The 27,279-nt window shown below is 44.9% G+C and overlaps 1 protein-coding gene across 8 annotated transcripts in view; it reads right to left on the bottom strand.

Annotated features, from left to right (window-relative positions):
- col15a1b (collagen, type XV, alpha 1b) overlaps positions 1–27,279 on the bottom strand; it is a 112,550-nt gene that overhangs the window by 65,334 nt on the left and 19,937 nt on the right. For 6 of the 8 annotated variants that reach the window (XR_009797910.1, XM_061840379.1, XM_061840375.1 and 3 more), the window contains 4 exons: positions 13,001–13,188; positions 12,231–12,440; positions 11,764–11,835; positions 7,116–7,268 (listed from right to left, as the gene is read on the bottom strand). Coding sequence is in view for 7 of the 8 variants with exons in the window: in XM_061840375.1 (XP_061696359.1) it covers positions 7,116–7,268; positions 11,764–11,835; positions 12,231–12,440; positions 13,001–13,188 (623 nt within the window). In the remaining variant the exon portion in view is untranslated. Of the gene's footprint in view, positions 1–7,115; positions 7,269–11,736; positions 11,836–12,230; positions 12,441–13,000; positions 13,189–27,279 lie in introns of those variants that run through there. The other 2 variants (XM_061840376.1, XM_061840382.1) reach the window with 2 other exon arrangements.

The following is a 27,279-nucleotide window of genomic DNA, read 5'->3' as shown; positions in this document are numbered from 1 at the left end:
AGCCATGCCTTTGGTCTGACTGAAAATAAGTCCTAATTGCCTGTCAGACTTCCTTATTCGCTAACATCCTCCTCCCCCATTCGCTCCCCGTTTCCACATCCGAACACAATCTACTCCCCCTTACATCCGCTCTCTGTTTGAGGCTCGAAAAGATAAACAAATCTACGCAGTAGACATTTGCATTCCTGATGCTCCTCGGTGGTCATGACATGTTTTTGGTCCAGAGCTTCAATAGACATTTGTTGAATATCCTATCCAACTGATAAGCACTCTCAAGAACTTTTAGTTCGTCTTGAACATTTGACCTTAACTACCGACCTGTTGCTCAGAACTACTTTGGTTTATGTATATATTAATAAGGTGCTTGGCTACACATGTCCAAACATTAGGAAGGATCTCAACGTGTTCGGATTGCTTTGATTTGTTGTTTCTGTCCTTCTCTTGGACTGTAAGACTTTTAATGTCCCTTTGTGTCTCTGTGGCCTGTGTCGTTATTAGTGTTGTTTGTTAGATTTTCCTCATCTGACATGCTCCCTTATTTCCCACCCAATAAGATCCTCCCTTCTATGTCATGCTCACTTGTTTACAAGTATACACCACATGTATTGAGTTTATCTGATTTTGTCCAATGTGGTGGGACTTTATTTTGTGCATTATTATCATCCATTCATCCATCCATCCTTATCCTCATAAGGGTCAGCTGTCAACGGGCAGGAGGCTGGGTACACCCTGAACTGGTTGCCAACTAATCGCAGGACCCGACAGACAGACAGCAGTCGCACTCACAATCACAACTAAGGGCAATTTAGAGTGTCCGATTAATGATGCATGTTTTTGGGATGTGGGAGGAAACCAGAGTGCCCAGAGAAAACCCACGCAGGCACAGGGAGAACACACAAACTCCACAGAGACGGGTTCGGGATTGAACCCAGGTCCTCAGAACTGTGAGGCCAATGCTTTCCAGCTGTACCACCGTGCCGCCCTATTGTAATTATTATTACTATTATTATTACAAACAGTATTTCATTGTTTCCCGCCCATGCCAGCTCATGTTTTCCATATTTGCCTCTCTCGCCAACATCCACGACCCAATACTGTATGTCAAAATCATAAACACACGCATGCATGCAGATACACAGACTTTTTTGGGGACAGGTACTTTGTGTCAAAACAAGCTCCTTACTGGGAAAATTATTCATACGATTAAAAATAAACACGTGTATTTTAGTTGTCTATTTTTTTCTGTAAACACAATCAACACACTCAATAATGCAACTACTAAAAAAGATTGTTGGACATAAAAGTCAACATACCCTTGTTCAAATGAAAGGCCTGTCAAATTTCAAAACACTTTGGCTTAAATTGGTGATAGATTGTGTTGTTTTGTATTAATGTTCAGATTTTTTCTTTTTTTTTTTTACATTGATGAATGAAAAAATGTCTGCAGCAAAAAGGGAACTGTTTTGGTTTCCGGACAATAGGGAACATGCTAGTAGCTATGTGTGCATATGCCTACATCAATGACGTAGTACTAAAAACTAGACTACGCACAGTGGTAATTCGCGTTCAACTTCCGGTCAGGGCAAAAATATGCTTTGGGTACTATTTCACGTGAAAGTTGACATCCTTTGACATCTTTATAATTGTACGTTGTGAAACATAATAAGATCGAAATTAATTGGAATACGTTAGGTTTAGCTTTTGTGGTGTCAATATGGTTAATTCTTCTTGCGCTGTTGGCTGTCAAAACCGTGCAGGCAGTCACAAAGAAGTAACTTTTCATCGGTATGTGTGTTTCAGTTTAGGCTTCATATTTAATTATTATAATTATGAATTTGTAAAATATATCATTACAGTGGAGATTAATGTGTTTCGAGTATCACATCTAGGTGTACAAGAGACTTCTATCACTATCAATATCACTTTCAATATCACAGGCGTATATCACAGTTTCATCACAATTATTTTGTAACACAGTCACTGATAGAATGAAGAAAATAAGTTCTTGAACACCCTGCTATATTGCAAGTTCTCCCACTTAGAAATCATCATCATCATAGAAAAAATTTGGTAGCCTTTGTTTGCAATTGACCCCTCCTACAGGGCACTTAACCATGCCTTCCGAAGTGACGTCACGCTACGTGTGCCTACGTCAGACAAACAATTAGCAAAAAGGGCGGCGCATCAAGAAAAGAGTAGAGCGAAACTGTCCGATTTACCGGCTGATTTCTCACTCGCATTCTTAGCTAACAGTGAAATATCGTTGAAAAGCAGACAGCAGGGCTTCAAGTATTTCAGCGAGGGATATTCCAATGGTATTTACATGCATATCGACGGAGAAACCATTGATATTAGCTCGAGATCTTTCAAGAGTCAGAGAAAGACTGAGAAGCCACTTAATATAATATATTATAACCCAAAGACAAATTCGACATTGACAGTTTCCTATTTTCGTGTTACATATCACACTTGTGTGCAGAATCTGTGTGTGTATCTGCATAGCTGTCTGTGAACTGCCCGATGAAGGAAAAGAAGGCGAGGCTTGATTTACGAGTTGTTTCTCTCGTTTTCTTTGTGTAACGTCACGCGCTCCCCTCAATAATTATTCTTGAATTAGTGCCGAACCTACGTAAGTCCCAACCGAGTACGACAATCACTACTTTAGTGTCCTCTAACATCCTTCCTTCAGTCTTGGTGTCTTAGTGCACTTCGAAGGCTTTTAGGACTGCTAGTCTGGTTTAGCTTAGCTAATTAGCCGCGAACAAAGGGACACTTTTGTGCAGTCAAATCATCGCAAAATATCGCTCAACATAGATAAAGTGTGTCAATCATTCACACTTAGCTATGTTATGCAAGCGAAGAACTGCTAATTCATTTATATGAGACATGTATTGAAAATCAAATATACAGCATACCTTCGTGCCAACAGTCCGGTTTAGTGTAGCCGCGAACAAAGGGACACGTTTGTGCAGTCAGATCATCGCAAAATATCGCTCAACACAGATCAAGTGTGTCAATCATTCACACTTAGCTAAGTTATGGAAGCGAAGAACTGCTAATTCATTTATATGAGACATGTATTGAAAATTAAATATACGGCTTACCTTCGTGCAAACATATCTGTTCCGGTTGATGGATTCAGTTGATGATGCGGTCTTCCACAAAGTTTGATCCATCGAAGACATTTTTCGTACTGGGTCTTCGGTTTTGGAAAGGGTACGAATTGAACTCCACCAACTAGCCTTTCAGGATACCTGTCGTCACTATTATAAAGTCCGTGACTACACCTCTTAACCATATTTATTGTTAAAGAACACAAATACGCGATAAAACACTAACAAAAGTTATACTGGACCATGCAACGTTGTCTGAGGGAACTGCGGGTCCATAAAAGGGGCGTGGTTTATGCAGATTCTGGGCTCTGATTGGTCAGTGACGCGGATTGCGCAATTTCTACGGAGGGGTCAATTACAGAGGTCAAACGTTTCCTGTAGTTGTTCACCAGGTTTGCACACACTGCAGGAGGGATTTTGGCCGACTCCTCCACACAGATTTTCTCTAGAACAGAGAAGTTTCTGGGATGTTGCTGAGAAACACCGAGTTTCAGCTCCCTCCAAAGATTTTCTATTGGGTTTAGGTCTGGAGACTGGTTAGGCCATGCCGGAACATTAATATGCTTCTTATGGAGTCACTAACTTGGTTTTCCTGGCTGTGTGCTTTGGGTCATTGTCATGTTGAAAGACCCAGCCATGACCCATGATCAATGCTCTGACTGAGGGAAAGACGACGTTCCCCAAAATCTCACAATACATGCCCGCGGTCATCCTCTTCTTAATACAGTGCAGTCGTCCTGTCCATGTGTGGAAAAACACCCCCAAAGCATAATGCTACCACCCCCTTGCTTCACAGTAGGGATGGTGTTCTTGGGATGGAACTCATCATTTGTCTTCCTCCAAACATGGTTATTGAAATTATGACCAAAAATTTCAATTTTGGTCTCATCTGACCACAAAACGTACTCCTATGACTCCTCTATATCATCCAAATAGCCATTGGCAAACTTAAGACGGGCCTTGACATGTGCTGGTTTAAGCACGGGAATCCTCCATGCCGTGCATGAATTCAAACCATGACGTCTTAGTGTGTTACCATCAGTCACCTTGGAAACGGTGGTCCCAGCTCTTTTCAGGTCATTGACCAAGCCCTGTCGTGTAGTCCTAGGATGATTCCTCAGCTTTCTAAGGATCATTGAGACCCCACGAGGTGATATCTTACATGGGGCTACACTCAATTGAGATTGACCGTCATGTTTAGCTTCTTCCATTTTCTAATGATTGCTCCAACAGTGAACCTTTTTCACCAAGTTGCTTGGCAATTTCTCGGTAGCCCTTTCCAGCCGTGTGGAGTTGTAGAATTTTGTCTCTGGTGTCTTTGGACAGCTCTTTGGTCTTGGCCATATTGCAAGTTCGAGTCTTACTGATTGTTTGGAGTGGACAGGTGACTTTATGCAGCTAATGACCTCACACAGGTGCATCTGATTCAGGATAAGACATGGAGCAGAGGTAGACTTTCAAAGGCGGATTAACAGGTCATTGAGGGTCAAAATTCTAGCTGATAGACAGGTGTTAAGATACTTATTTACAGCTGTAATACACAAATAAATTGTTAAAAAATTATACATTGTGATTTCTGGATTTTTCTTTTTACATTATCTCTCACAGTGGACATGAACCTATGATGAAACTTTCAGAACCCTCCATGATATTTAAGTGGGAGAACTTGCAATATAGCAGGGTGTTCAAATACTCATTTTCTTCATTGTATTTGTGTACTCCAACAGCAACGGCGCCCTGGTTTCACCTTTCAGACAATTATTTTGAATATTCTAGAAAGTGATACTGCACCTTACATATTGAAAACTACACTCAAGATTGTATCACAGTAACTTGAACACACACCATTTTCCACATAGCATAGTAGACTAATGGTTAGCACATCTGCCTCACACTTCTGAGGTTCGGGGTTCACACATGGATATTTTTTTAATCTCCCCTGGGACTGGCTGAGAACCAGTTCAGGGTGCACCTTCTTGTCCAAAGTCAGCTGCTATAGCCCCCACCGACCTATTCTTTATGAGGAAGCAGTTTAGAAAATCAGTGGGTAGAGGTTGTTTTTCAGTATTGTATAAACGTTTCATTTGAGTATCACACGTTTCAGTCTGCTCAATTTTTGTTTTTTGTTTTTTTTCAACCAAAAAAAATCACATTGTATAGCAATTGTTGGTTTGTTGTTTAGCAATACAAACTGAAGAAGGAGTCCTATCGAGCATTTTTGGTCTGTGGGACTCCTAAGACGGCTGATATGTACCGGCTGGCCCAGCTGAATGCTGCTTCGGTGGTCACTGAGGCAAAAACCTGGGCGTGGGAGGAGTTCAGTGAGGCCATGGAGAACAACTTCAAGATGGCTTCAAGGAAATTCTGGTCCTGCTGAGATGCTGCCTGTCTAAGAGAGGTCCTCAGAAATCCGGACTCTCAGGAAACTGAATATGCGGACTCTCTCCACACACTCTCCGTTGATGAAGAGCGGAGCCAGTTCAGTTGTGTTTCTCCTAAAGTCCACAATGGAATTCATTTTTATAGTGTTCAGTGCCAGATTGTTATCTGTCCACCAGGTTGTGAGCTTCTGGACATTCTCTCTGTCGGGTGACTTATCTCCTTTTGAGATGACCCCAACCACTATTGTGTCGTCAGGTCATTTGAAGAAGATATTATTTATGTGGCCTGGGCTGCAGTCAAAGATGGAGAGACATTAGAGGCGGGTACATAGCATGCAGCCCTGTGGTGAGCCAGGTGGAGGAGAGGTGGTAAAATAATTTAAATCCTGCTCCTAAACGTCTAGACTCACTGCCTTTCAACCTACTCTCTTGGATGCACAATATATCAACCTTTCTCTCTCTCTCACAGTGGACATGCACCTATGACGAAAATTTCAGACTCCTCCATGATATTTAAGTGGGAGAACTTGCAATATAGCAGTGTGTTCAAATACTCATTTTCTTCACTGTATATCACAGCCTGCTAACCATTTTTGTATATCACAGTCACTGATACATATTTCAGAATCACAGTTTATCACAATTATTATGTATCGCAGGTTGTATAATGTTGAATAGAAATGATGTAGAAGAGTAGAAGTCTACACTAAAGGTTACATTTCAAGTTCATAGAGAATAATCTCTACTAAAGGGTATCAACTGAATATGAATATATATGTTGGGACGGTGGACTCGGTGCTGGTGGGGATGTGTATTGATGCGTATGTGAGATGGACTGCTCATGCGGGTTGTGTGGTAAGAGCCAATAAAGTGGCTCTCACAGCAAATCGATGCTCTGTCTTATTACTATTCCCCCCATTGACCTTCGGAGGTGTGAAGCGAGAAGGGAGTTAACCCTGAGGAAGACAACCTCGGCCCAGGAGAAGACGTCTCCCCTGCATCTCGCAACCACGGTCAGGCGACCGGAGCAGGAACACTTAACAGTGTGTTTATGTGTGGGAAGTTTCCGAGATTGTTGATCCTCTTGTTCAAAAAGTGTCTGAAGATTCTTTGTAATTTGTGGAATATATCAATTGAAATGCCTGCTACACTAAGATGAGAGGTGGGCGTGGCAGTTGACATGTTTGGCATGAGGAATATTATGAAGATCTGTACCTCCCATTAAATACAGTATGTATGTGTCAATGTATCTTCTAAACCTTCCTGGGCACGCTGCAAATGTTTAGATTATATTCATGTCTCATGGGATCCAAAACATTCCAAGTATTTAGATTTATCATTTTCCAAAAAAGTGTGTGTATATTTACCATGCTTTTCACCCTGACTGGAAGTCAGACCCTATTGATCATCGCGGCGTCCATAATGGATGAAAAGTGTGCAGTCTAGTGTTTATTCTACGTCACTGGCCTACATCCACAACCCACCCCCCCAACACACGCACACACACGCGCACACACACACACACACACACACACACCACACACACACACACACACACACACACACACACACACACACTGATAATAGTGCATTAAATGTGTCCATTACATTTTCCACTTACCACAAACTTCTCCAGGCCTGTGCTTCCTGCATTCGCAACAAAAATGCCAGAATTGTGTGAGAAAGTGAGCCTTTCTGGCCTCCGGTGGAAAGTCGTCCTCTCGGCTTCGCCGCAATCCATGTAGAGCCGCACCTCATTGTGTTCCACCACAACCTATCATGTCACAGAGATGTATTCATGATTTAAAAAGAGCAATAATGTTGACATGAAATACTATCATAACCAGAACGCTAGGGCGGATCCAAATGGACGACTCGGTAGACAGGAAGGCAGTTAAAGGAAGATCTTTATTTGTTCCAAGGTCGAATGCCAGAGAGTCAGTCAGAGCGAGCAGTAGTAGCAATAGCAGTAGTTGACTGGGGGGACTCATGGTGATGGACGAGTTAGTGGAACCCAGCTTAGATGGAACGTGGGGTGAACTTTCGTCGATCTGGGGAGTTTCAAACAGACAGCCCCAGGGTTAATGATCTTAGTGATAGGAAAGGGACCGACGAACCTGGGAGCGAGCTTGTGTGACTCCGTCCACAGTGTAAGATCCTTTGTGGACAACCATACGCGTGTCCCACCTTGAACGACGGTGCCCTTCTTCTCTTGAGGTGGATTTGTAGGAGCTGCCCATGTGTATTAGTGTCTTTTGGGGTATATCCCAGGTCCGCTTGCAGTGTCTCACCACTGCCAATGCGGATGGCACCGCAGAGTCGGTGGCTACAGATGGAAACAGAGAGGGAGAGTAACCATGAACGATGTGGAATGGAGCCATAACAGTGGAGGTGGAAGGCAGAGAATTGTGGGCATACTCCACCCAACCGAGGTGCTGGCCCCAAGTGCTGTGATCATGCGCTACCAGACAGCGTAGACCGGTCTCCAGATCCTGATTTATTCTTTCTGTTTGGCCATTGGACTTCGGGTGAAGGCCTGAAATCTCTAGTAGTAGATGCGCCGTCTGCTTGGCGGTCGGAATCTTAGGAGCTGGCACAAAATGGACCATCGATGATGCCAGGGTGACAGATGGTCTTGTTTGTGTGGGCCCAATCAATGAAGTCTCCTCGTAGTGAAGGAACCACGAACAGATGCCCAGGAGGACATTTGGCTGGGTCCTGAGAGTTCCTCAAAGCCTCCTTTACCAGTATCTCGATCTCCCAGGTGAACCCGGACACGAAGCAGCCCTCTGGAAGTATCGGAACACTCATGGGCTCCGTTCGCTTCCCTTCATGGATCCAAGATAGTGTGTCTGGTTTGCCATTCTTTGAGCCTGGACGAAAGGACAGAGTGAACCAAAAGCGAGCCAAAAAGAGTGCCCACCTGGCCTGGCGAGCATTCAGTCTCTTGGGGGTCCTCAGGTACTCCAAGTTCTTATGGTCCGTAAGAACCAGAAATGGCACTTGTTATTCCTCCAGCCAGTGTCCCCATTCCTCCAGCGCTGTTTTGACCGCCAGTAATTCACAAACGCCCACATCATAATTCCGCTCTGCCGGAGTCAGTCTTTTGGACAGGAAGGCGCACGGCTGAATTCTTCCATCTTTTGCGCACCTCTGAGCGAGTACTGCTCCCATTCCTGAGTCCGATGCATCCAGCTCCACCACAAACTGCCTCTCTGGATCTGGCATGATGAGGATAGGAGCTGTGGTGAAACTCGACCTAAGTCTATCAAAGGCCTCCTGGTAGGTCCCATGCCACTCGAATGAGTTGCGGGGTGAAGTGAGGGCGTGCAATGGGGCAGCAATGGAACTGAAGTTCCTGATGAACTTGCGGTCGAAGTTGGCGAATCCGATGAACCTCTGCACCTCCCTGCGATTGGTGGGAGTGGGCCATTGGAGAACAGAGTCGACCTTACTGGGATCCATGCGAATCTGTCGGTGGAACTCGCACTTTTCCAACTTGACATATTGATTATGTCGTAGCAGTGCTGCAGCACCGCCCTGACGTGCACGATGTGGGAAGCTTCGTCCGTGGAAAAGATCAGAATTTCGTCGAGGTAGACGAACACATTCTTGTTCAGTCTCTCCCGTAGCACATCATTGATAAAATTCTGAAACACCGCTGGCGCGTTCGTCAGGCCAAATGGCATCACTAGGTACTCGTAGAGGCCTGTTGGTGTATTAAAGGCTGTCTTCCACTCGTCCCCTCTCTGATTCGAACCAGATGGTACACATTTTGTAAATCCAGTGTGGTGAAGATCCAGGCCCCTTGAAGCAGTTCGAATGCGTTAGCAATTAGGGGAAAGGGTACTTGTTCTTGATGGTGATGTAATTGAGTCCTCTGTAATCAATACAGGGCCGTAACGAGGTGTCCTTCTTCTTGATAAAGAAGAATCCTGCTCCAGCCGGTGATGATGATGGTCGGATGAGTCCTGCCGCTAGTGACTTCTCCACGTACTTCTTCATGGCTTGGTGTTCTGGTCCTGTTAATGAAAAGAGCCTCCCTCGAGGGGCTGAGGTGCCGGGCAACAACTCGATAGCACATTCGTATGGGCGGTGCGGCGGAAGGGATTTGGCCTTTGCCTCTGAGAAAACTTCCTTGAGGTCCCGATAACAGGACGGCACTGCTGGTAACTCCGGTACGGACCTCAATTCCTGTAAGTCGATGGGCGCGACCTGTAAATTCCTCTCTTTTAGAGTCCCAAAACACACCTTACTACATTCTTCGCCCCATGTCCTGATTTGACCGGTGGTCCAGTCGATGTGTGGGTTGTGTCTTTTAAGCCAGGGACTGCCTAAGATGACATCGCTGCTCCGCGAGTTGAAAATATGGAAACATATTTTCTCGGTGTGAGAGTCCGGATATATCATCCTTAGAGATTGCGTACGTTGAGTTACTCGGCAAAGGAATTTACCATTGGCCATAAACGCGTTGCGACAAGCTGGGTCTTAAAAGTCACAGCGCCTAAGGCCTCGACTACCCATGGATTAATCGGGTTCGTGTCTGATTCCGAGTCAAAAAAGGCTGTGGCGGAATAAGTACGACCCCTACGTGGTCAAGGTGACTCAAAGCAGTGCTCGACTTGATCCCGCCGCAGTGTAATTCACGCTCACCGGAGTCGTGATCTTGAGGGCGTAGCGCTTGGGCCTGACCGGGCAGTGGGCTACTAAGTGGCCCAGGCGTCCAGTGTAGAAGCATCGGCCCTCTCGCCGACGTCGCAGTCGTTCCTCTGCTGGACCATCGAGTCCCTCAACCTGCATCGGCTCTGTTGCGGGTATGGGGGTTGGCAGCAGGGAAACCGGCGGGGCGGAGGCACCCTGTTCTCCTTCAAGTAGCGCGTCCACTTGTCCCTGGATTGCTAGCCTCTTCTCGATCTTGAGAGCGAGGGTGATGAGTGAATCCAGGGAAGTAGGCAGGTCCACGGCAATGAGGTGGCTGCGGATTTGCGGTGAGAGCCCTTGGAAGAAGGCATCGAGAAGCACATGCTAATTCCATTGACTTTCGGCTGCTCTGATTCAAAACTCAATAGCATAATCAGCCATGTGACGCTGTTCCTGTCGTAACATGATCAATGTCACTGCTGCTTCGCGTTCCGGCGAGGCATACTGGAATACCTGCATAATAAAGAATGTCCAGGAGTGACATGTTACGGAGTTACGACTCCACTCTGCCGTGGCCCACGTCTCTGCTCTTCCCGTCATGTGGGATATGACAAAGGCAATTCGAGCGCAGTCCATCGGGAAGGCGGAGGCCTGTAGCTCAAAGTGAAGATCGCACTGGGCGAGAAAGGGTTTGACGTTCCCTGAGTCGCCGGAAAAGCATTCGGGCCGGGAGAGAGGTGTGCCTCCGAACCGCTGAAACTCCGCGACTGGCGGGGTAGTCGGAGCGACCTGGACTGAGGTAGGAACCGTGGCGGCCGCCGTCGGTGTGGTGTTAGCGGTTCTAGCCTGGGAAGCTAGCCATGGCTCTAATCGGGCACGCATCTTGTCAAGTCTCTGGTTAGTCACCTGAAAAGCGTCTGCCTTGGATTTGCAATGAGTGGCGGATGGCTTCTGAGTCGGCTGGGTCCATGTCATGGCCAGATCATTCTGTCATAACCAGAACGCTAGGGCGGACCCAAATCCACGACTTGGTAGACAGGAAGGCAGTTAAAGGTAGATCATTATTTGTTCCAAGGTCGAATGCCGGAGAGTCAGTCAGAGCAAGCAGTAGTATCAGGAGCGTCAAGCTCATGGGGTTGGTCGGAGGACAGGCGGAGGTCGGTACAGAGGGATTCAGAATCAGGAATGCGGAAGTGCGGGAAAGAGGCATGCATGGCAACCATCTGGCTAAGCCAGACCGTCCGCTGGGTCCTATATATACTAGGGTTCATTATAGCTGATGAGGCGCAGGTGTGTGCTTCCTAATTAGCGCAGGTGTGCATGGGACCTCCACAGCCAGGGCCAGACCGGTAGGACCATGACAAATGCTGAAATTTGCGCTGCACTTTGGAATTCTCTGATGAAAATATTGAAACAACTGCAGTGATCATACTTTTCATTTTCAACCAAATAAACCAAACCTCTAATCACGATAAATGATACCCAATAAATACTCAATACTTTATGAGTTGTATTGTATTGTATTTATATTTATGTATATAAAAACAATATAATAATCAAATGGTAGCACGGTTAATCAGCTGTTAAAGCGTTGGCCTCACAGTTCTGAGGTCCCGGGTTCAATCCACCTGTGTGGAGTTTGCATGTTCTCCTCGTGCCTGCCTGGGTTTCCTCCGGGCACTTCGGTTTCCTCCCACATCCTAAAAACATGCAACATTAATTGGACACAGTAAATTTTCCCTAGCTGTGATTCTGAGTGTGAATGTTTGTCTCTATGAGCCCTGCGATTGGCTGGCAACCATTTCAGGGTGTACCCCGCCTCCTGCCCGTTGACAGCTGGGATAGGATCCAGGACTTCCCACAACCCTCGTGAGGATAAGGGATGAAGAAAATGGATGTATGGATAATAATCAAATAACATTTTGTTTTGTTGATCCAGTACTCATTTAGATCATCTTAAGGATAGCCATAGTAATATATCTGTGAAACATTAGTTTGCATGTAGTTGTCAAAATAAAAATGAGTGTATAGGTACATTACATGCGAGATATACTACAATATAATTTCTCAAAGAATAGCAGATTGTACAACTCACAGTGAAGCGTGTCCACTGGTCTGTCATCTCTGGAACACTGAAGGCAGCAGCTTTCTGGCTATGGGATGCCTTCTCGCTGTCAGTGTAGTATAATAAGATATTCTGGAAACCGCCATGGACCGGAGTGAGGGCCAAGCCCAACTCCACCACCTTTTGACGGGCATCTGTGATGGCGAAGAGCATGCCTCCTCTCTGGCTAGCTGGGCGGATCTGAGGATAATGAAACATAAAATCCAACTTAAGCCAGTTACTATAAAATAGAAGTTGCAAGTATTGATAGAAGCCGCATACGTTATTATGCTACAAATCCAAAGTGTTAATTGTCATATTGCACGTTGCAAGGATCAATAGACAGACCAGTTCATTTGTATTTACTCATTTCCTTTGAACTCTTTAGTCTATTATCGCACCACAGGTCTGAGAAGAGTGCTATTTCAAGTATGTTGTATGTCACGTATCGATAACACATCTGACAATAAAGTTATTTGAACTTGAATGAGAATGGTCATTAATTTCTATGAGCTTCCTGTACCTGTATCTAACCAATCAAACCTTTGGCCAAAGTAAACTGGAGCCAAGCTGGGAAAACCAAAATTGAAGATAATAAAGACACAAACTAACAAGAAATGTGCAAAATGAAAGAGGGAGTCTATGGTTAGGGGCATAATTTCTGTGTTCTTGAAATTGAAGTTGATAGTGAAAATCTTAAATGTCATACATACTTATGCTGTTGTTTTTTTCCCCCCAAACGCATGTGTTTAAAGCGTTACCGTGACAATAATGGCAAAGTCGATGAAAAATGAGCCTGGCACAAAGGTCTTGGTGAGGCGGCCTATGTTGGCGTCAGGCCCAAAGTTGTACGCTGGAAAGCCCTCAAAGCCAGGAATGAAGGAGACAGAAGGAGGGAGTGGGACGCCAATTATCTCTCTCAAATCCAGATGACCTCTGGAGCTTTGCTCTGACAGAGACAGATAATGGAAAACTTTAGAAATGGGGAGGATAGATGCATAAAAAATACATTTTAGATTGTCTTTCATGAAATGCACACAAAGAGGTGGTACAGATTTGTGCCAAGCATACAATGCCTCCCTTTAAGCATTCAGTTCAACTACACGTATCCATCCATCCATCCATCCATCCATCCATCCATCCATCCATTTTTTTAGCCGCTGGAGCCTATCCCAGCTGTCAACAGGCAGGAGGTGGGGTACACCCTGAACTGGTTGCCAGGCAATCCAGGGCACATCGAGACAAACAACCGCACTCACAATCAGGCCTAGGGGGGCAATTTAGAGTGTCCAGTTAATGATGCATGTTTTTGGGATGTGGGAGTAAACCAGACTGACCCGGGAAAAGCCACGCAGGCACGAGGAGAACATGAAAACTCCACACAGGCTGGTCCAGGATTGAACCCGGACCTCAGAACTGTAAGGCCAACGCATTCCAGCTGTACCACCGTGCCACCACTACACATATATAACGTTTATCAATGTAATTACTGTAGAGCAGTGATTCCAAACTCTTTGCTTCAGGTGTGCTGTGGGAAATTATCAAAATTCCCTTCAGGTTAGAAAATTCTCATTTATGAAACGTGATGGATTTTTGTTCATCTATCCATACCACTGAGGTAGACAGACAGACGGACAGAATAAATAAATGTTCTTCTATTAAATGGCAAAAAATACATAATTGACAGATGTATCCCTTTTTGTAGCATTTTAGATTGTAGGTGTGCCGTCAGATTTGTAAAATATATGTATGGAATATAATATAATATATATGTGCCTTGGCCCAATAAAGGTTGAAAATCACTGCTATAGAGCATGAATTAATCTGTTACGATAACAACATGGTGTGAACCATTAATATTTTCCTGCCTTGTCAAAGTATGCTTGTTCTAGCAGACGTCTGAATGAACATTGTAATCTTCAAGTCTACTACGACTGTTTCTGCAGGTTCATTGAGCAGATTAGTGACATGACAAGAAGTGCTTGTTGTGAATCATCCTGATTTTTATTTGACCTGATTTGATCCGGACACCATTAACGCTTCGCTGCTTTGCTTCGCAAGGCCATAATCCTCCGAAACACTACTTCCCAATGTTTTTGGCAATTATACTACTTTGTGCATTTGTGTATGTATACATGGCCCAATGCATCTATTGTATTCCTTTTATTTTCATTATTGTTATTTATATTTATTTTATCTCTGCTATTGAACCTGTCTCCCAATAGTGACCAACTGTCACCTCAGCATTCCAGCCAACATTTCCACCGCTACAATATTCCTACCCATCATCAGGCACACACTTTCTTGTGCTGCTCTCCAAGTCAGGACGTGGACTATTGACACAAAATATCTCCTAATCTTTCCCCTGAAACTTGAGCATCACAAATGAACAATCGCAATGAGGCCAATGTTAACCCAAACTCATTTAAGTCATTTCAAGTCACGGTGCAAGACAGGGGCCCACACACACTTTTCACCTATATGAACAAAAGCTACAGATTACGCCAGACACTCCAAACATTCTGGGCTCTCTGATTTAATTGCCTGACCAACTGGAAACATATGTGATTAGAGGCTTCATTGTGTGTGTGTGTGTGTGTGTGTGTGTGTGGTGTGTGTGTGTGTGCGTGTAGGGAAAAGAGAATGATGAACCAATCCCCCCGGGGCATGTCTGGGGCTCCGTAGATAGATGTATATTCATTCTTAATTATATGATTACGTTTACTATCATATTTATACTGTTTTTGATTATTTATAAGAATGAGTTATCAATAAAAGTACATAAAATCAGGTAATGTGCTTTTTAGGAATTTAAATATGCTTACAATCGGGGACTTGAATTTTAAAAGTGTACAAATGATGCACGAAATACAAAATAACTTACTTTGCCACAGTACTCAAAAGATGTTTGAAATCAGAACCAGTCGTGATTTGAAGAGAGAACAGGTGTTTAAAAAATACAGAACAAGAATGAAGGGAAAGCAAGATGTGTCTCTGTTAGAGGTGTTCACTTGTCGATTGTGTCGAAGAACGTTTTGAAGATGTGTGGTTCTCCGCAAATATGTTTAAAAATGACATACTCAAACTACATAAAAATCGGGCATAAACATTTTTATCGCCCCACGCTCCTGCTTCGTCGGCGACCGGTCCGCGGCCATCCCTCGCCCCTGTCTCAGTGGCGACAGGCCCGCGGCCGCCCCACGCTTCTGCTCCGACGGAGACCAATCCGCGGCCGTCCCACGCCCCTGTATCGATGGCCACCAGAGAGACTAGGGTTGGACCTAACCCGTGGACCTGCTCTCTACGCCCAACATCCTAACTACCGCTGCTCCACTTGACTGTCTGCCTGCTCCCCGACTTGGAAACGAATAAACACTTTTCCTGAACTACCTTTGCGTCTCCGGAGTCCTGCATTTGGGTCCTCCCTCCGTACCAATGGGTCGTGACACCTGGAGGTGAGGCTCTTGAGCGAGCACCTGGTGGCCAGGCCTGGACCCATGGGGCTCGGCCGGGCACAGCCCGAAAGGGTAACATGGGTCCCCCTTCTCATGGGCTCACCACATGTGAGAGGGGCCATCGGGGTCGGGTGCAATGTGAGTTGGGCGGTGGCCAAAGGCAGGGACCTTGGCGATCCGATCTCTAGGGACATGGAATGTCACCTCTTTGGCAGGGAAGGAGGTCAAGAAGTTTCAACTAGATATAGGCAGACTCATTTTATGCACCTCTTGAAAGGGGTTGGACTCTGTTCCACTCTGGAGTTGCCCACAGGGAGAGACACAGAGCAGGTGTGGGTATACTCATTGCCCCCCGACTCAGGGTCTATACGTTGGGGTTTACCCCGGTGGATGAGAGGGTAACCTCCCTCCGCGTGCTGTTGTTTGTGCTTTTGCAGCAAACAGCAGTGCAGAGTACCCACCCTTTTTGGAGTCCTTAGAGGGAGTGCTGGAGAGTGAACCCTCTGACGACTCCATCGTTCTGCTGGGGGACTTCAATACCCATGTGGGCAATGACAGTGAGGCCTGGAAGAGCGTGATTGGGAAGAATCAGAATTCGAGTGGTGTTCTATTACTGGACTTGTGTGCTCATCACGGTTTGTCTACAACAAACAACGTTCAGGCATAGGGGTGTTTACCAACAGTGAGGGATGCTGTCAAGCTGAAGAAGGTGTCCTATCGGGCATTTCTGGCCTGTGGGACTCCCGAGGCAGCTGATAGGTACCGGCTGGCCAAGCGGAATGCAGCTTCAGTAGTTGCTGAGGCAAAAACCGGGGCGTGGGAGGAGTTCGGTGAGGCTATGGAGAACGACTTCAAGATGGCTTTGAGGAAATTCTGGTCCACCGTCTCAGGAATGGGAAGCAGTGCACCGTCAAAACTGTGTATCGTGGGGACTGGGTGCCTCTAACATCAGCTTGCGATGTTGTGAGATGGTGGGGATTATACTTTGAAGACCTCCTCAATTCCACCAATACGCCTTCCCACGAGGAAGCTGAGTCTGGGTGCTCTGAGGCAGGCTCTTCCATCTCTGGGGTTGAAGTCACTGAGGTGGTTAAAAAGCTCCTTGGGCACCAGAGGGTGTGTCAACTACAGAGGGATCACACTCCTCAGCCTCCCTGGTAAGGTCTACTCAGGTGTACTAGAGAGGAGGGTCCGTCGGAAGTCGAGTCTCTGATTCAGGAGGAGCAATGTGGTTTTCGTCCTGGCTGTGGAACAGTGGACCAGCTCTACACCCTCGGCAGGATGTTCGAGGGGGCATGGGAGTTCGCCCAATCAGTATACATGTGTTTTTTAGACTTGGAGAAGGCATTTAACCGTGTCCCTTGGGGAGTCCTGTGAGAGGTTCTTTGGGAGTATGGGGTACTGAACCCCCTGATATTAAATGTTCGCTCTCTGTATGACCGCTGTCAGAATTTAGTCCGCATTACCGGCAATGAGTCGGACTCGTTTCCGGTGAGAGTTGGACTTTGCCAAGGCTGCCCTTTGTCACGATTTTGTTCATAACGTTTATGGACAGAATTTGTAGGCGCAGCCGCAGTGTAGAGGGTGTCCGGTTTATTGGCCTCAGCATCAAATCTCTGCTCTTTGCAGATGATGTGGTTCTGTTGACTTCATCAAGCCATGATCTACAGCTCTCACTGGAGCGTTTCGCAGCCAAGTGTGAAGCGGCTGGGATGAGAATCAGCACCTCCAAATCTGAGACTATGGCCCTCAGTCAAAAAAGGATGGCCTGCCCTCTCCAGGTCGGGGATGAGATCCTTCCCCGGTTGGAGGAGTTCAAGTATCTTGGGGTCTTGTTCACGAGTGAGGGAAGAATGATGCGGCAGACGGATCAGTGCAGCGTCTGCAATGATGCGGACTTTGTATCGGTCCGTTGTGGTAAAGAGGGAGCTAAGTCAAAAGGCAAAGCTCTCAGTTTACCAGTCGATCTACACTCCTACCCTCACCTATGGGCACGAGCTGTGGGTCGTGACCAAAAGAATAAGATCCCGGATACAAGTGGCCGAAATGAGTTTCCTCCTCAGGGTGTCCGGGCTCTCCCTTAAGAGATAGGGTGAGAAGCTCGGTCATCTAAGAAGAGCTCAGTGTCAAGACGCTACTCCTCCGCATTGAGAGGAGCCAGATGAGGTGGCTGGGGCATTTGATTCGGATGCTACCTGGACGCCTCCCTGGTGAAGTGTTCCGGGCATGTCCCACCGGAAAGAGACCTTGAGGACAACCCAGGACACGCTGGAAAGAGTATGTCTCTCGGGTGGCTTGGGAACGCCTTGGGATCCCTCCAGAAGAGCTGGCAGAAGTGGCTCGGGAAAGGGAAGTCTGGGTATCCCTACTGAAGCTATTTCCCCCGCGACTGGACCCAGAAAAGCGGTAGAATATGGATGGATGGATGGATGGATGGATGGATGGATGGATGGGTGGACTAAGTGACAAATTCATCCATCCAACCATTGTCTTAGCTTCTTATCCTCACAAGGGTCACGGGAGTGCTCGAGCCTATTCCAGCTGTCATTGGGCAGGTGGCAGGGTACACCCTGAATTGGTTGCCAGCCAATCACAGGCCACATAGAGAGAGACAACAGTCACAATCACACCTCTGGGCAATTTAGACTATCCGATTAATGTTGCATGTTTTTGGGATGTGGGAGGAAACCGGAGTGCCCAGTGAAAACCCACGGAGGCAAGGGGAGAACATGAAAACACTACACAGGTGAGGACGGGATTTGAACTCCTGTTCTCAGAACTGTGAGCCAGGCCAACGCTTCTCAGCTCTTCCACCGTGCTGCCTATGTGAAATCAGGAGGTCAAAAGAGAATTTTAAGCCATATCTCAATAATTAAAATGTAATGTTTAAGCAACAAAATGAGAAAATGAGCCTGGTATCACTTTAAACAATTTCTCCTCCTGTCCCTGTGTGTCTTCTATACATAACATCACTCCTACACTGAGAGTCTTCGCCCATGACTTGTTGGCTAGGCTGTGTGAAAATCCAGCAATTTCAACCACAGATGCAGTTTCACAATGTGTCCTCTTTATCTATCACATGCATACATCCACAACACTACTTAACAGATGTAATTCATGGTTAGGAAATGCTGCATCGACCAGTGAAAGTACAATCGATGTCTGACTCTGACTTGGCTGTTGCTTGGAGCACTTTGGTCCAATTGTCCATTTTTTTACTACGCTCAACCATGAAAAGCAAAAATCTTTTTACCTTACCTTTTAAATTCCATTTCATATCAATCAGTCAAACTTGATTTATGAAGGCATTTCCATCGATGTCTGGGGAGCAGACTAGCATCTTTCCAACAACTAATCTCCAGTTTAAAATTTGAAAATTTAAAAGTTTAAAATTTTTCCAGACCGGAACCGTAGTCGCCTGGCTCCAAAAGTCATACTCATCAGCTACGATTCCCCCCCACAACCTCAACTACCAAAACTACAAAATTCTGAATCCAAATCTGAACATTAACCCCTTACACTCACCATCACAGTGCTCAAAGTGATTTGATGCCTCATCTGAAAGAATCTGAAACTAAACTCTGTCCTTCAGTAAATAGTTCAATTTAACACTACATATGCAAGTGGCACGGTTCTCGCACTTTTGAGGTCAAGGGGTCAATCCCAGCCCCACCTGTGTGGAGTTTCCATGTTCTCCCTGTGCTTGCGTGGGTTTTCACCGGGCACTGTGCTTTCCTCCCACATCCCCAAAACATGCAACATTAATTGGAGGCCCTAAATTGCCCCTAGGTGTGATTCTGAGTGCAACGTTTGACCTGCGATCGGGTGGCAACCTGCCCGTTGACAGCTGGGATAGGCTCCAGCACTCCCGTGACCCTTGTGAGGATAATACAATGCAAAAGTGAAATGCAAAGTCCTAAAACTAATCTTTGAATTAGTCAGAAGTCACAAATTGTATTACAAAACTTTCATAAAGATCTGTGTATGTCCATTTACCAATTCAGTATGCATTATTTCTGACCAAGGATCGATACTTAACTTGTCCTTTCAGTGTTAAACCACACATCAACGATACCGCTTGGTCATTTGGTGGTTGGCTCTTGATTCATCAACAAATCCCACTTCAATCAGAACTGGCATCTTTTTATACAGTAAATCTGTCAGCCATGAAGCTAACTTTGTGCCACAATTACTTCCCAAAGTCTCTCAAAGTCCACATAATCCTCATTATGTTGGCCACATGAATGCTTGATCAGCTTGGCGAGAATTATAAAACCCAGCCCCTCCCCATTGCCGCACATAACCTTTTAAATCCACTTCGACCCTGTTGTGACACACAAAAGCATCCCGCTGTTTGGCCCACTCCCGGACATTTCTCAGGCCCCAAAGATTTAGTGCAATGTACATCAGGGTAGGGCTAATTAACATACCAGCATGCTACTGGAGCAAAAGCAAGGGCTTTAAGAAAGTGATATCTCTGTACTGAATCCTGCCAACAACCTGCTTCAACAATTTACATTTGTCCAGGAGACTATCAAATGCCATTTTATGACATGAATTTAATATGATAAATGGGTAGCTAATCCTTAACCCGGATCCACAGAACCATGAGGCAGATATCCTAACCTGTCGTTCGCCATTCCATGCATCTGAAAAATGTTACAGTCGCAATAATGACCAAAACAATAAAACAAAACAACCAGGATATTCAGGAACCTTGTTCAAAACCGAAAGCATGCTAAAACTCCACATACACCACCTTTCATAATGCATCAATAATCATGATCAACAATAATTAAAAGCGTTAAACTGCTGTCTCATACCCTCCAGTTTGTACACTCACCCCTCTGCCAGTGTTTCAGTGGTTTGAAATGAGATCTGGCATTACTGATCATCGCAACTGGAGGAACATCTTGAGGTAGCGTTCCATGGGAAGACATGTACCCTGCTGTGCTAAGAGTAGACATCCCAGTTTGGATCACACTAGTGAGGGTCGTCCCTGTTGTCTCGTCCTCATGTCTCAAGCATGCTGTTGTCCCTGGCATGTACGAAGGGCCTGGTGAAGTTACGGATGGAGGAGAGGGGTTAGGGCTGCTGTTTGACCTCGGCCAGATGTAACTCCACCACTGAGCTCGGACAGGCATGCACAAGACCAGGAAAAGAGGAAGAGAGATGCAAATAATTCCCATTCTCCTCTATGTGTGGAAAGAAGAAAAGATGGATCCTGCGAAGTGTAGCGTTGATGTACGACACCAATAATCAGAGTTCATAACAAGTGATCCGACAGATTAAGAAAAGTGAACAATTCTGTTCCCTCTCACTGGCCTTGCTCCATCCCTTCTTATGCTCTTTAACCTCCCTCTCTCAATTGCCTCTCTCCCTCCCTGCCTCTCTCTGTAATTAGTGCCTCCCCCTTCTCTGGCCCTCGACAACACAGCAGAGATGATTTTCTCTCCCTTGTCCCTTCACTTACATTGACAGGCAGATTTTAGAGTATGCTCATTACTCGTTCCATTTCATCAGCTGTCTCACTCTGAAAAATTATCTATACAAGTTGAGCTATAACTCTCCCTCTGCAAAACTGGATGGATGGATGGATATGTACCTGCAGCTTGAAAGCAATGTGCATAGTCCCGGTTGGCGAATGCAGTTAATGAATGGGATGACAGATCATTGCCAATAGCCTCTCAAAATAGCTACATCTCATCTTTTATTTCTCATCTGTTTCTTTTTCTTTGTGGCCAGTTGTTTATTCCTTCTCCCCGTGGAGCTTCAACACCAGATAGAGGGTTGTAGCTTTTTCGTTGCAGTCTATCAGTCAATGTGCAGGGCTCCATAAATTGGTGGGTGGCTAAGTGTCTCAAAACTTAATTTTTGTGCTGGTCTACTTCACTCACTTGCTTCTGCGTCGCTTGGTATGCGGAGGCCTGCAGTCCCCACGTGCCAGAATTGTCAGGGTACCATCTGAATTATCCCCACACACAGTCACCAGCATGATTTGTTTGTGCAATCTTGCGTTGGATAAGGTGGTTGCACAATTGCTAAACGTCCATCCATTCATTTTCTTCTGGTTCTCTGGGTCGGGTTGCGGGGCAAATAGCTTTAGCAGGAACACCCGGACTTTCTTTTACCCAGCCACTTCTTCCAGCTCTTCAGGAGGGATCTCGAGACGTTCCTAGGCCAGCCAAGTAACATAGTCTCTCCAGCGTGTCCTGGGTCGTCCCCAGGGGCTCTTTCTGGTGGGACAACACCTCACCAGGGAGGCGTCTGGGAGGCATCCGGATCATATGTCCCAGCCATATCATCTGTCTCCTCTCAAGAGGAAGAGAGCGGAAGAGCAGCACCTCGACACTGGCCCATGGGATGTTGCAGAGGCGTGTCAACCAGGACAGCCCCACATCATCCAGAGCCTTTAGGAACTCTGGGCGAATCTCATCCACCCCTGAAGCCCTGAAGCTTTTTAACCACCTCAATGACCTCAACCCCAGAGATAGAAGAACCCGCCTCAGAGAACCCAGACTCAGCTTCCTCATGGGAAGGCGTGTCAGTGGAGATCTTTGAAGTATTCTCCTCACCGACTCACAATATCCCGTGTTGAGGTTACCAGTGCCCCATCCCCACTATACACACTGTTGACGATGCACTGCTTCTATCCCCTGAGACGCGGGACGGTCGACCAGAATTTCCTTGAAGCCATCTTGAAGTTGTTCTCCATGGCCTCACTGAACTCCTCCCACGCCCAGGTTTTTGCCTCAGTGACCACCGAAGCAGCATTCAGCTGGGCCAGCCGGTACATATCAGCTGCCTAAGGAGTCCCACAGACCAAAAATGCTCGATAGGACTCCTTCTTCAGTTTGTATTGCTAAACAACAAACCAACAATTGCTAAACAATGTGATTTTTTTTGGTTGAAAAAAAAACAAAAAACAAAAATTGAGCAGACTGAAACGTGTGATACTCAAATGAAACGTTTATACAATACTGAAAAACAACCTCTACCCACTGATTTTCTAAACTGCTTCCTCATAAAGAATAGGTCGGTGGGGGCTATAGCAGCTGACTTTGGACAAGAAGGTGCACCCTGAACTGGTTCTCAGCCAGTCCCAGGGGAGATTAAAAAAATATCCATGTGTGAACCCCGAACCTCGGAAGTGTGAGGCAGATGTGCTAACCATTAGTCTACTATGCTGTGTGGAAAATGGTGTGTGTTCAAGTTACTGTGATACAATCTTGAGTGTAGTTTTCAATATGTAAGGTGCAGTATCACTTTCTAGAATATTCAAAATAATTGTCTGAAAGGTGAAACCAGGGCGCCGTTGCTGTTGGAGTACACAAATACAATGAAGAAAATAAGTATTTGAACACCCTGCTATATTGCAAGTTCTCCCACTTAAATATCATGGAGGGGTCTGAAATTTTCATCATAGGTGCATGTCCACTGTGAGAGATAATGTAAAAAGAAAAATTCAGAAATCACAATGTATAATTTTTTAACAATTTATTTGTGTATTACAGCTGTAAATAAGTATCTTAACACCTGTCTATCAGCTAGAATTCTGACCCTCAAAGACCTGTTAGTCCGCCTTTGAAAGTCTACCTCTGCTCCATGTCTTATCCTGAATCAGATGCACCTGTGTGAGGTCATTAGCTGCATAAAGTCACCTGTCCACCCCATACAATGAGTAAGACTCGAACTTGTAACATGGCCAGACCAAAGAGCTGTCCAAAGACACCAGAGATAAAATTGTACAACGCCACACAGCTGGAAAGGGCTATGGAGAAATTGCCAAGCAGCTTGGTGAAAAAGGTTCACTGTTGGATCAATCATTAGAAAATGGAAGAAGCTAAACATGACGGTCAATCTCAATCGAGTGTAGCCCCATGTAAGATATCACCTCGTGGGGTCTTAATGATCCTTAGAAAGCTGAGGAATCAGGCCAGGATTACACGACAGGACTTGGTCAATGATCTGAAAAGAGCTGGGACCACCGTTTCCAAGGTGACTGTTGGTAACACAATAAGACGTCATGGTTTGAATTCATGCATGGTACGGAAGATTCCCCTGCTTAAACCGGCACATGTCAAGGCCGGTCTTAAGTTTGCCAATGACCATTTGGATGATGCAGAGGAGTCGTGGGAGAAAGTTTTGTGGTCAGATGAGATCAAAATGGAACTTTTTGGTCATAATTCCACTAACCGTGTTGGAAGATGACAAATGATGAGTTCCTTCCCAAGAACACCATCCCTCCTATGAAGCATGGGGGTAGTAGCATCGTGCTCTGGGGTGTTTTTCTGCACATGGGACAGGACGACTGCACTGTATTAAGGAGACGATGACCGTGGCCATGTAATGTGAGATTTTGGGGAACAACCTCTTTCCCTCAGTCAGATCATTGAAGATGGGTCGTGGCTGAGTCTTTCAACATGACAATGACCCAAAGCACACAACCATGAAAACCAAGTTAGTGGCTCCGTAAGAAGCATATCAAGGTTCTGGCGTGGCCATGTCAGTCTCCAGACCTAAACCCAAAAGAAAATCTTCGGAGGGATCTGAAACTCCGTGTTTCTCAGCCACAGCCCAGAAACCTGTCTGATCTAGAGATCAGTGTCGAGGATTGGGGCAAAATCCCTCCTGCAGTGTGTGCAAACCCGATGAACAACTACAGGAAAGGTTTGACCTCTGTAATTGCAAACAAAGGCTACTGTACCAAATCATAAGAATGGTTTTCTCAAGTGTTCAAATACCAATTTGGAGCTGTATCACACAAATAAATAGTTAAAAAAAAATCACACATTGTGATTTCTTGATTTTTCTTTTTAGAAACATCTCTCTCACAGTGGACATGCACCTAGGATTAAAATTTCATACCCCTCCATGATTTCTAAGTGGGAGAACTTGCAACATAGCAGGGTGTTCAAATACTTATTTTCTTCACTGTTGATGATGGGAAGAATGGTTTGATACCTCTAATAAAGCAGATGAGGGCCTAGTGTGACTGAGAAAACTGGCCTTTATCTTGAATCCTTGTGGATTAGTTTGAGAGGAGGGGTAGAAAGGTCTGGGGTGGTCTGGTAGGCTCTAATGGTCACATCAGGGATTTGTAGTGCAATGAGGTATAGTGCGGAGGCCTATTTTTCTGGTTCATTCTGAAAAACGTGTCATCTATGAACCCTTACCATTATTTATTCATCTACACAGAAGAGATAATATTCAAATCACACATCTTTTGGAGTTGCAGTTGGAGGTTCATCATGAACATGTACTGTTCTCAGGTAACGGTATTTACATGTTGACCCATCCCCACTGTCTATGCATGTGACCCCATTTAGGGCCTCCGAATTCCAGGGAAAGTAACCCCTTCATCTCCCTCTCACTTTCCGCTCTATCCAACAGTCCTGACAATAAACTCTAATTGGTTTACTGTCACAACCAATCACAGTCGTCACTATAAATGTATTAATAACTACAAACATCTTTGAGGCCCAAAGATTGCCTTTAAAGGCTGAGAGTACCATTGGCACAAGTGAAAAGTATAACCAATGGTGTATTCAGACAAGATTTGAGATCTTAATCTAAATTGTTAGAACTGTAAGAGTGTTATGGCTTTTGTTTTTCTATGGCATGACAAATACACTGCACTACTGCTAGAAGTGTTGCCGAGAGAACATACCTTGTTGTTGTGTTACCCTCTAGTGGTCATCAAACACAATGCAAGCAAAAATTCAACGTGAGAGTATTCAGTAGTATATTGGTACTGTGTTCAGAAAATATCGTACGCCACTACGTGTATACATTCATGCGCAGTTTTGTCTTTCATGTATGTTGATATGGTTGTTTTATGTTTGTTGCTTTGTTTGTTAAGGTTACATTATTGTGTGATGTTTGTCAAATTGCCTCAAATGTTCTGTTTGAAGAGCGGGTACATTTTGTTAGGACGTAAACAGTTTGACAAATTTGACTGACACTGACTGACACTGACATTATTACGAGTCTATGACTGTAAGATGGTATTCATGGCATACTAGATCATACTTTAAAAATAAAGTAAAATAAAGCTCAAGAACATCCTAAGACAGCTCTGTATCAGGAGAGCATTAATATATCAATTTTCTGTATCACTTAACCAACTGACCAATGGACAATTCAATGTGCCTTATGTCATGTAACGTGTGTTGTCGACATGTGGCAGGAAGCATGGAAACTCTACAGAGGAAGGTTGGAACTGAGATTCAAACCCCAGACGTATGAACTGTGAGGCACATGCTAACTGAAATACTGAAAAGAATAAAAATGCATCCAATAAAAACAGCTCAACTATAGTATATACCAGAAATAGGGAGGAAGGGTACAAAGGTCAAACAGAGAAGACTTGTTCCCAGGTTATGGTATACACCCCCCCTCACTTTTAGACTTAGACTTACACACGCACCCCCGAAACACACTGTAGCCACAAATCAATGACCCGAGTGTTGAAACTGCTTTTCTCATGCACTTCCCCCAGTTTCCTCTCACTCTTCCACTCCACCTCCTCCGATGTGTTTTCATTTCATATATCTAGACTATGTGCACTTAAAAAGAACAGCTCTTTTTGGAAGGTCCAGTGCAGAGAGTCAGGAGTTAGAAGAAAATATGTGCATGGAAAGAATTGAACAGGAATAACTAAAACTGGCATGACGCTCTTAATATGAACCCAAGAGAAAATAAAGACTACGTAAATGTTTTTTTCGGCTTTGTTGAATGAATTCAAATGCTTCTGGAAAGCCTCCCTGACGCTCTGCTATCTTAAGGTGACCTTTCACACAACAAAATTATTTGAAAAAACTTTAATTTCGGAAAGTGCAGGTGGTGTGGGTTCAATTGGAATTGATTGACAGTGCGAATGTGATTGCGAATGGTTGTCTCCATGTGGCCTGAAATTGACTGGCGACCACTTCAGACTAGTCAGCCTTTTGTCTGATGTCAGCAGGGATCACCAACTAAACTTTAGGAATAGGAAAGGTGTACAAAAACGCAAGACAATGTAACCATAATAAATACATACCCAAGAGTGACATTTTTGTAAATATAAGGAGTAATACTCAAAACTAAAAAGTACACAGATAATTATGATAAACTAAATTCATAAACAAAGACTTGAACATCTCGTGGGTACAATGAAATGAGCCACTTGTTGTACTGGTTCTCCCTGTGAGGCTTGAGAAATGGGTGGATTTTAAGATTTTTAGTACTTGGAGGTTCTAAAGTATTTTTTAAAATCAGTTTAAATTGTGGGAAATCAGTGTGACAATATACCAGATCTTTAAAGCAGGGCACAAAGAGAGACAAAAATAACATGAAAGGCAAAATTAGGAGACCAGTGGGAGTCAAGGAGGTTGTCAGAGGAAGCGGCTGCTCTGAAGGGAGGATTAACCCAAACATTTGACCCTGCATACAATGCTGAGGGCTGATCCAGTGCCTTTTCTTTTAACCTTACAATTCCCCTTCCGCCAACATTGCCACATATTTGAGTGCAGGTTGAGTTCATCCTGAGCCGCATGAGCATAGATATATGAACAGGATTTCGATTGCTTGGTGTTGAATGATGT

Source organism: Syngnathoides biaculeatus, chromosome 13 (genome assembly GCF_019802595.1).
Source record: "Syngnathoides biaculeatus isolate LvHL_M chromosome 13, ASM1980259v1, whole genome shotgun sequence".
Classification (NCBI taxonomy): domain Eukaryota; kingdom Metazoa; phylum Chordata; class Actinopteri; order Syngnathiformes; family Syngnathidae; genus Syngnathoides; species Syngnathoides biaculeatus.
This window is presented reverse-complemented; position numbering and strand designations above follow the sequence as displayed.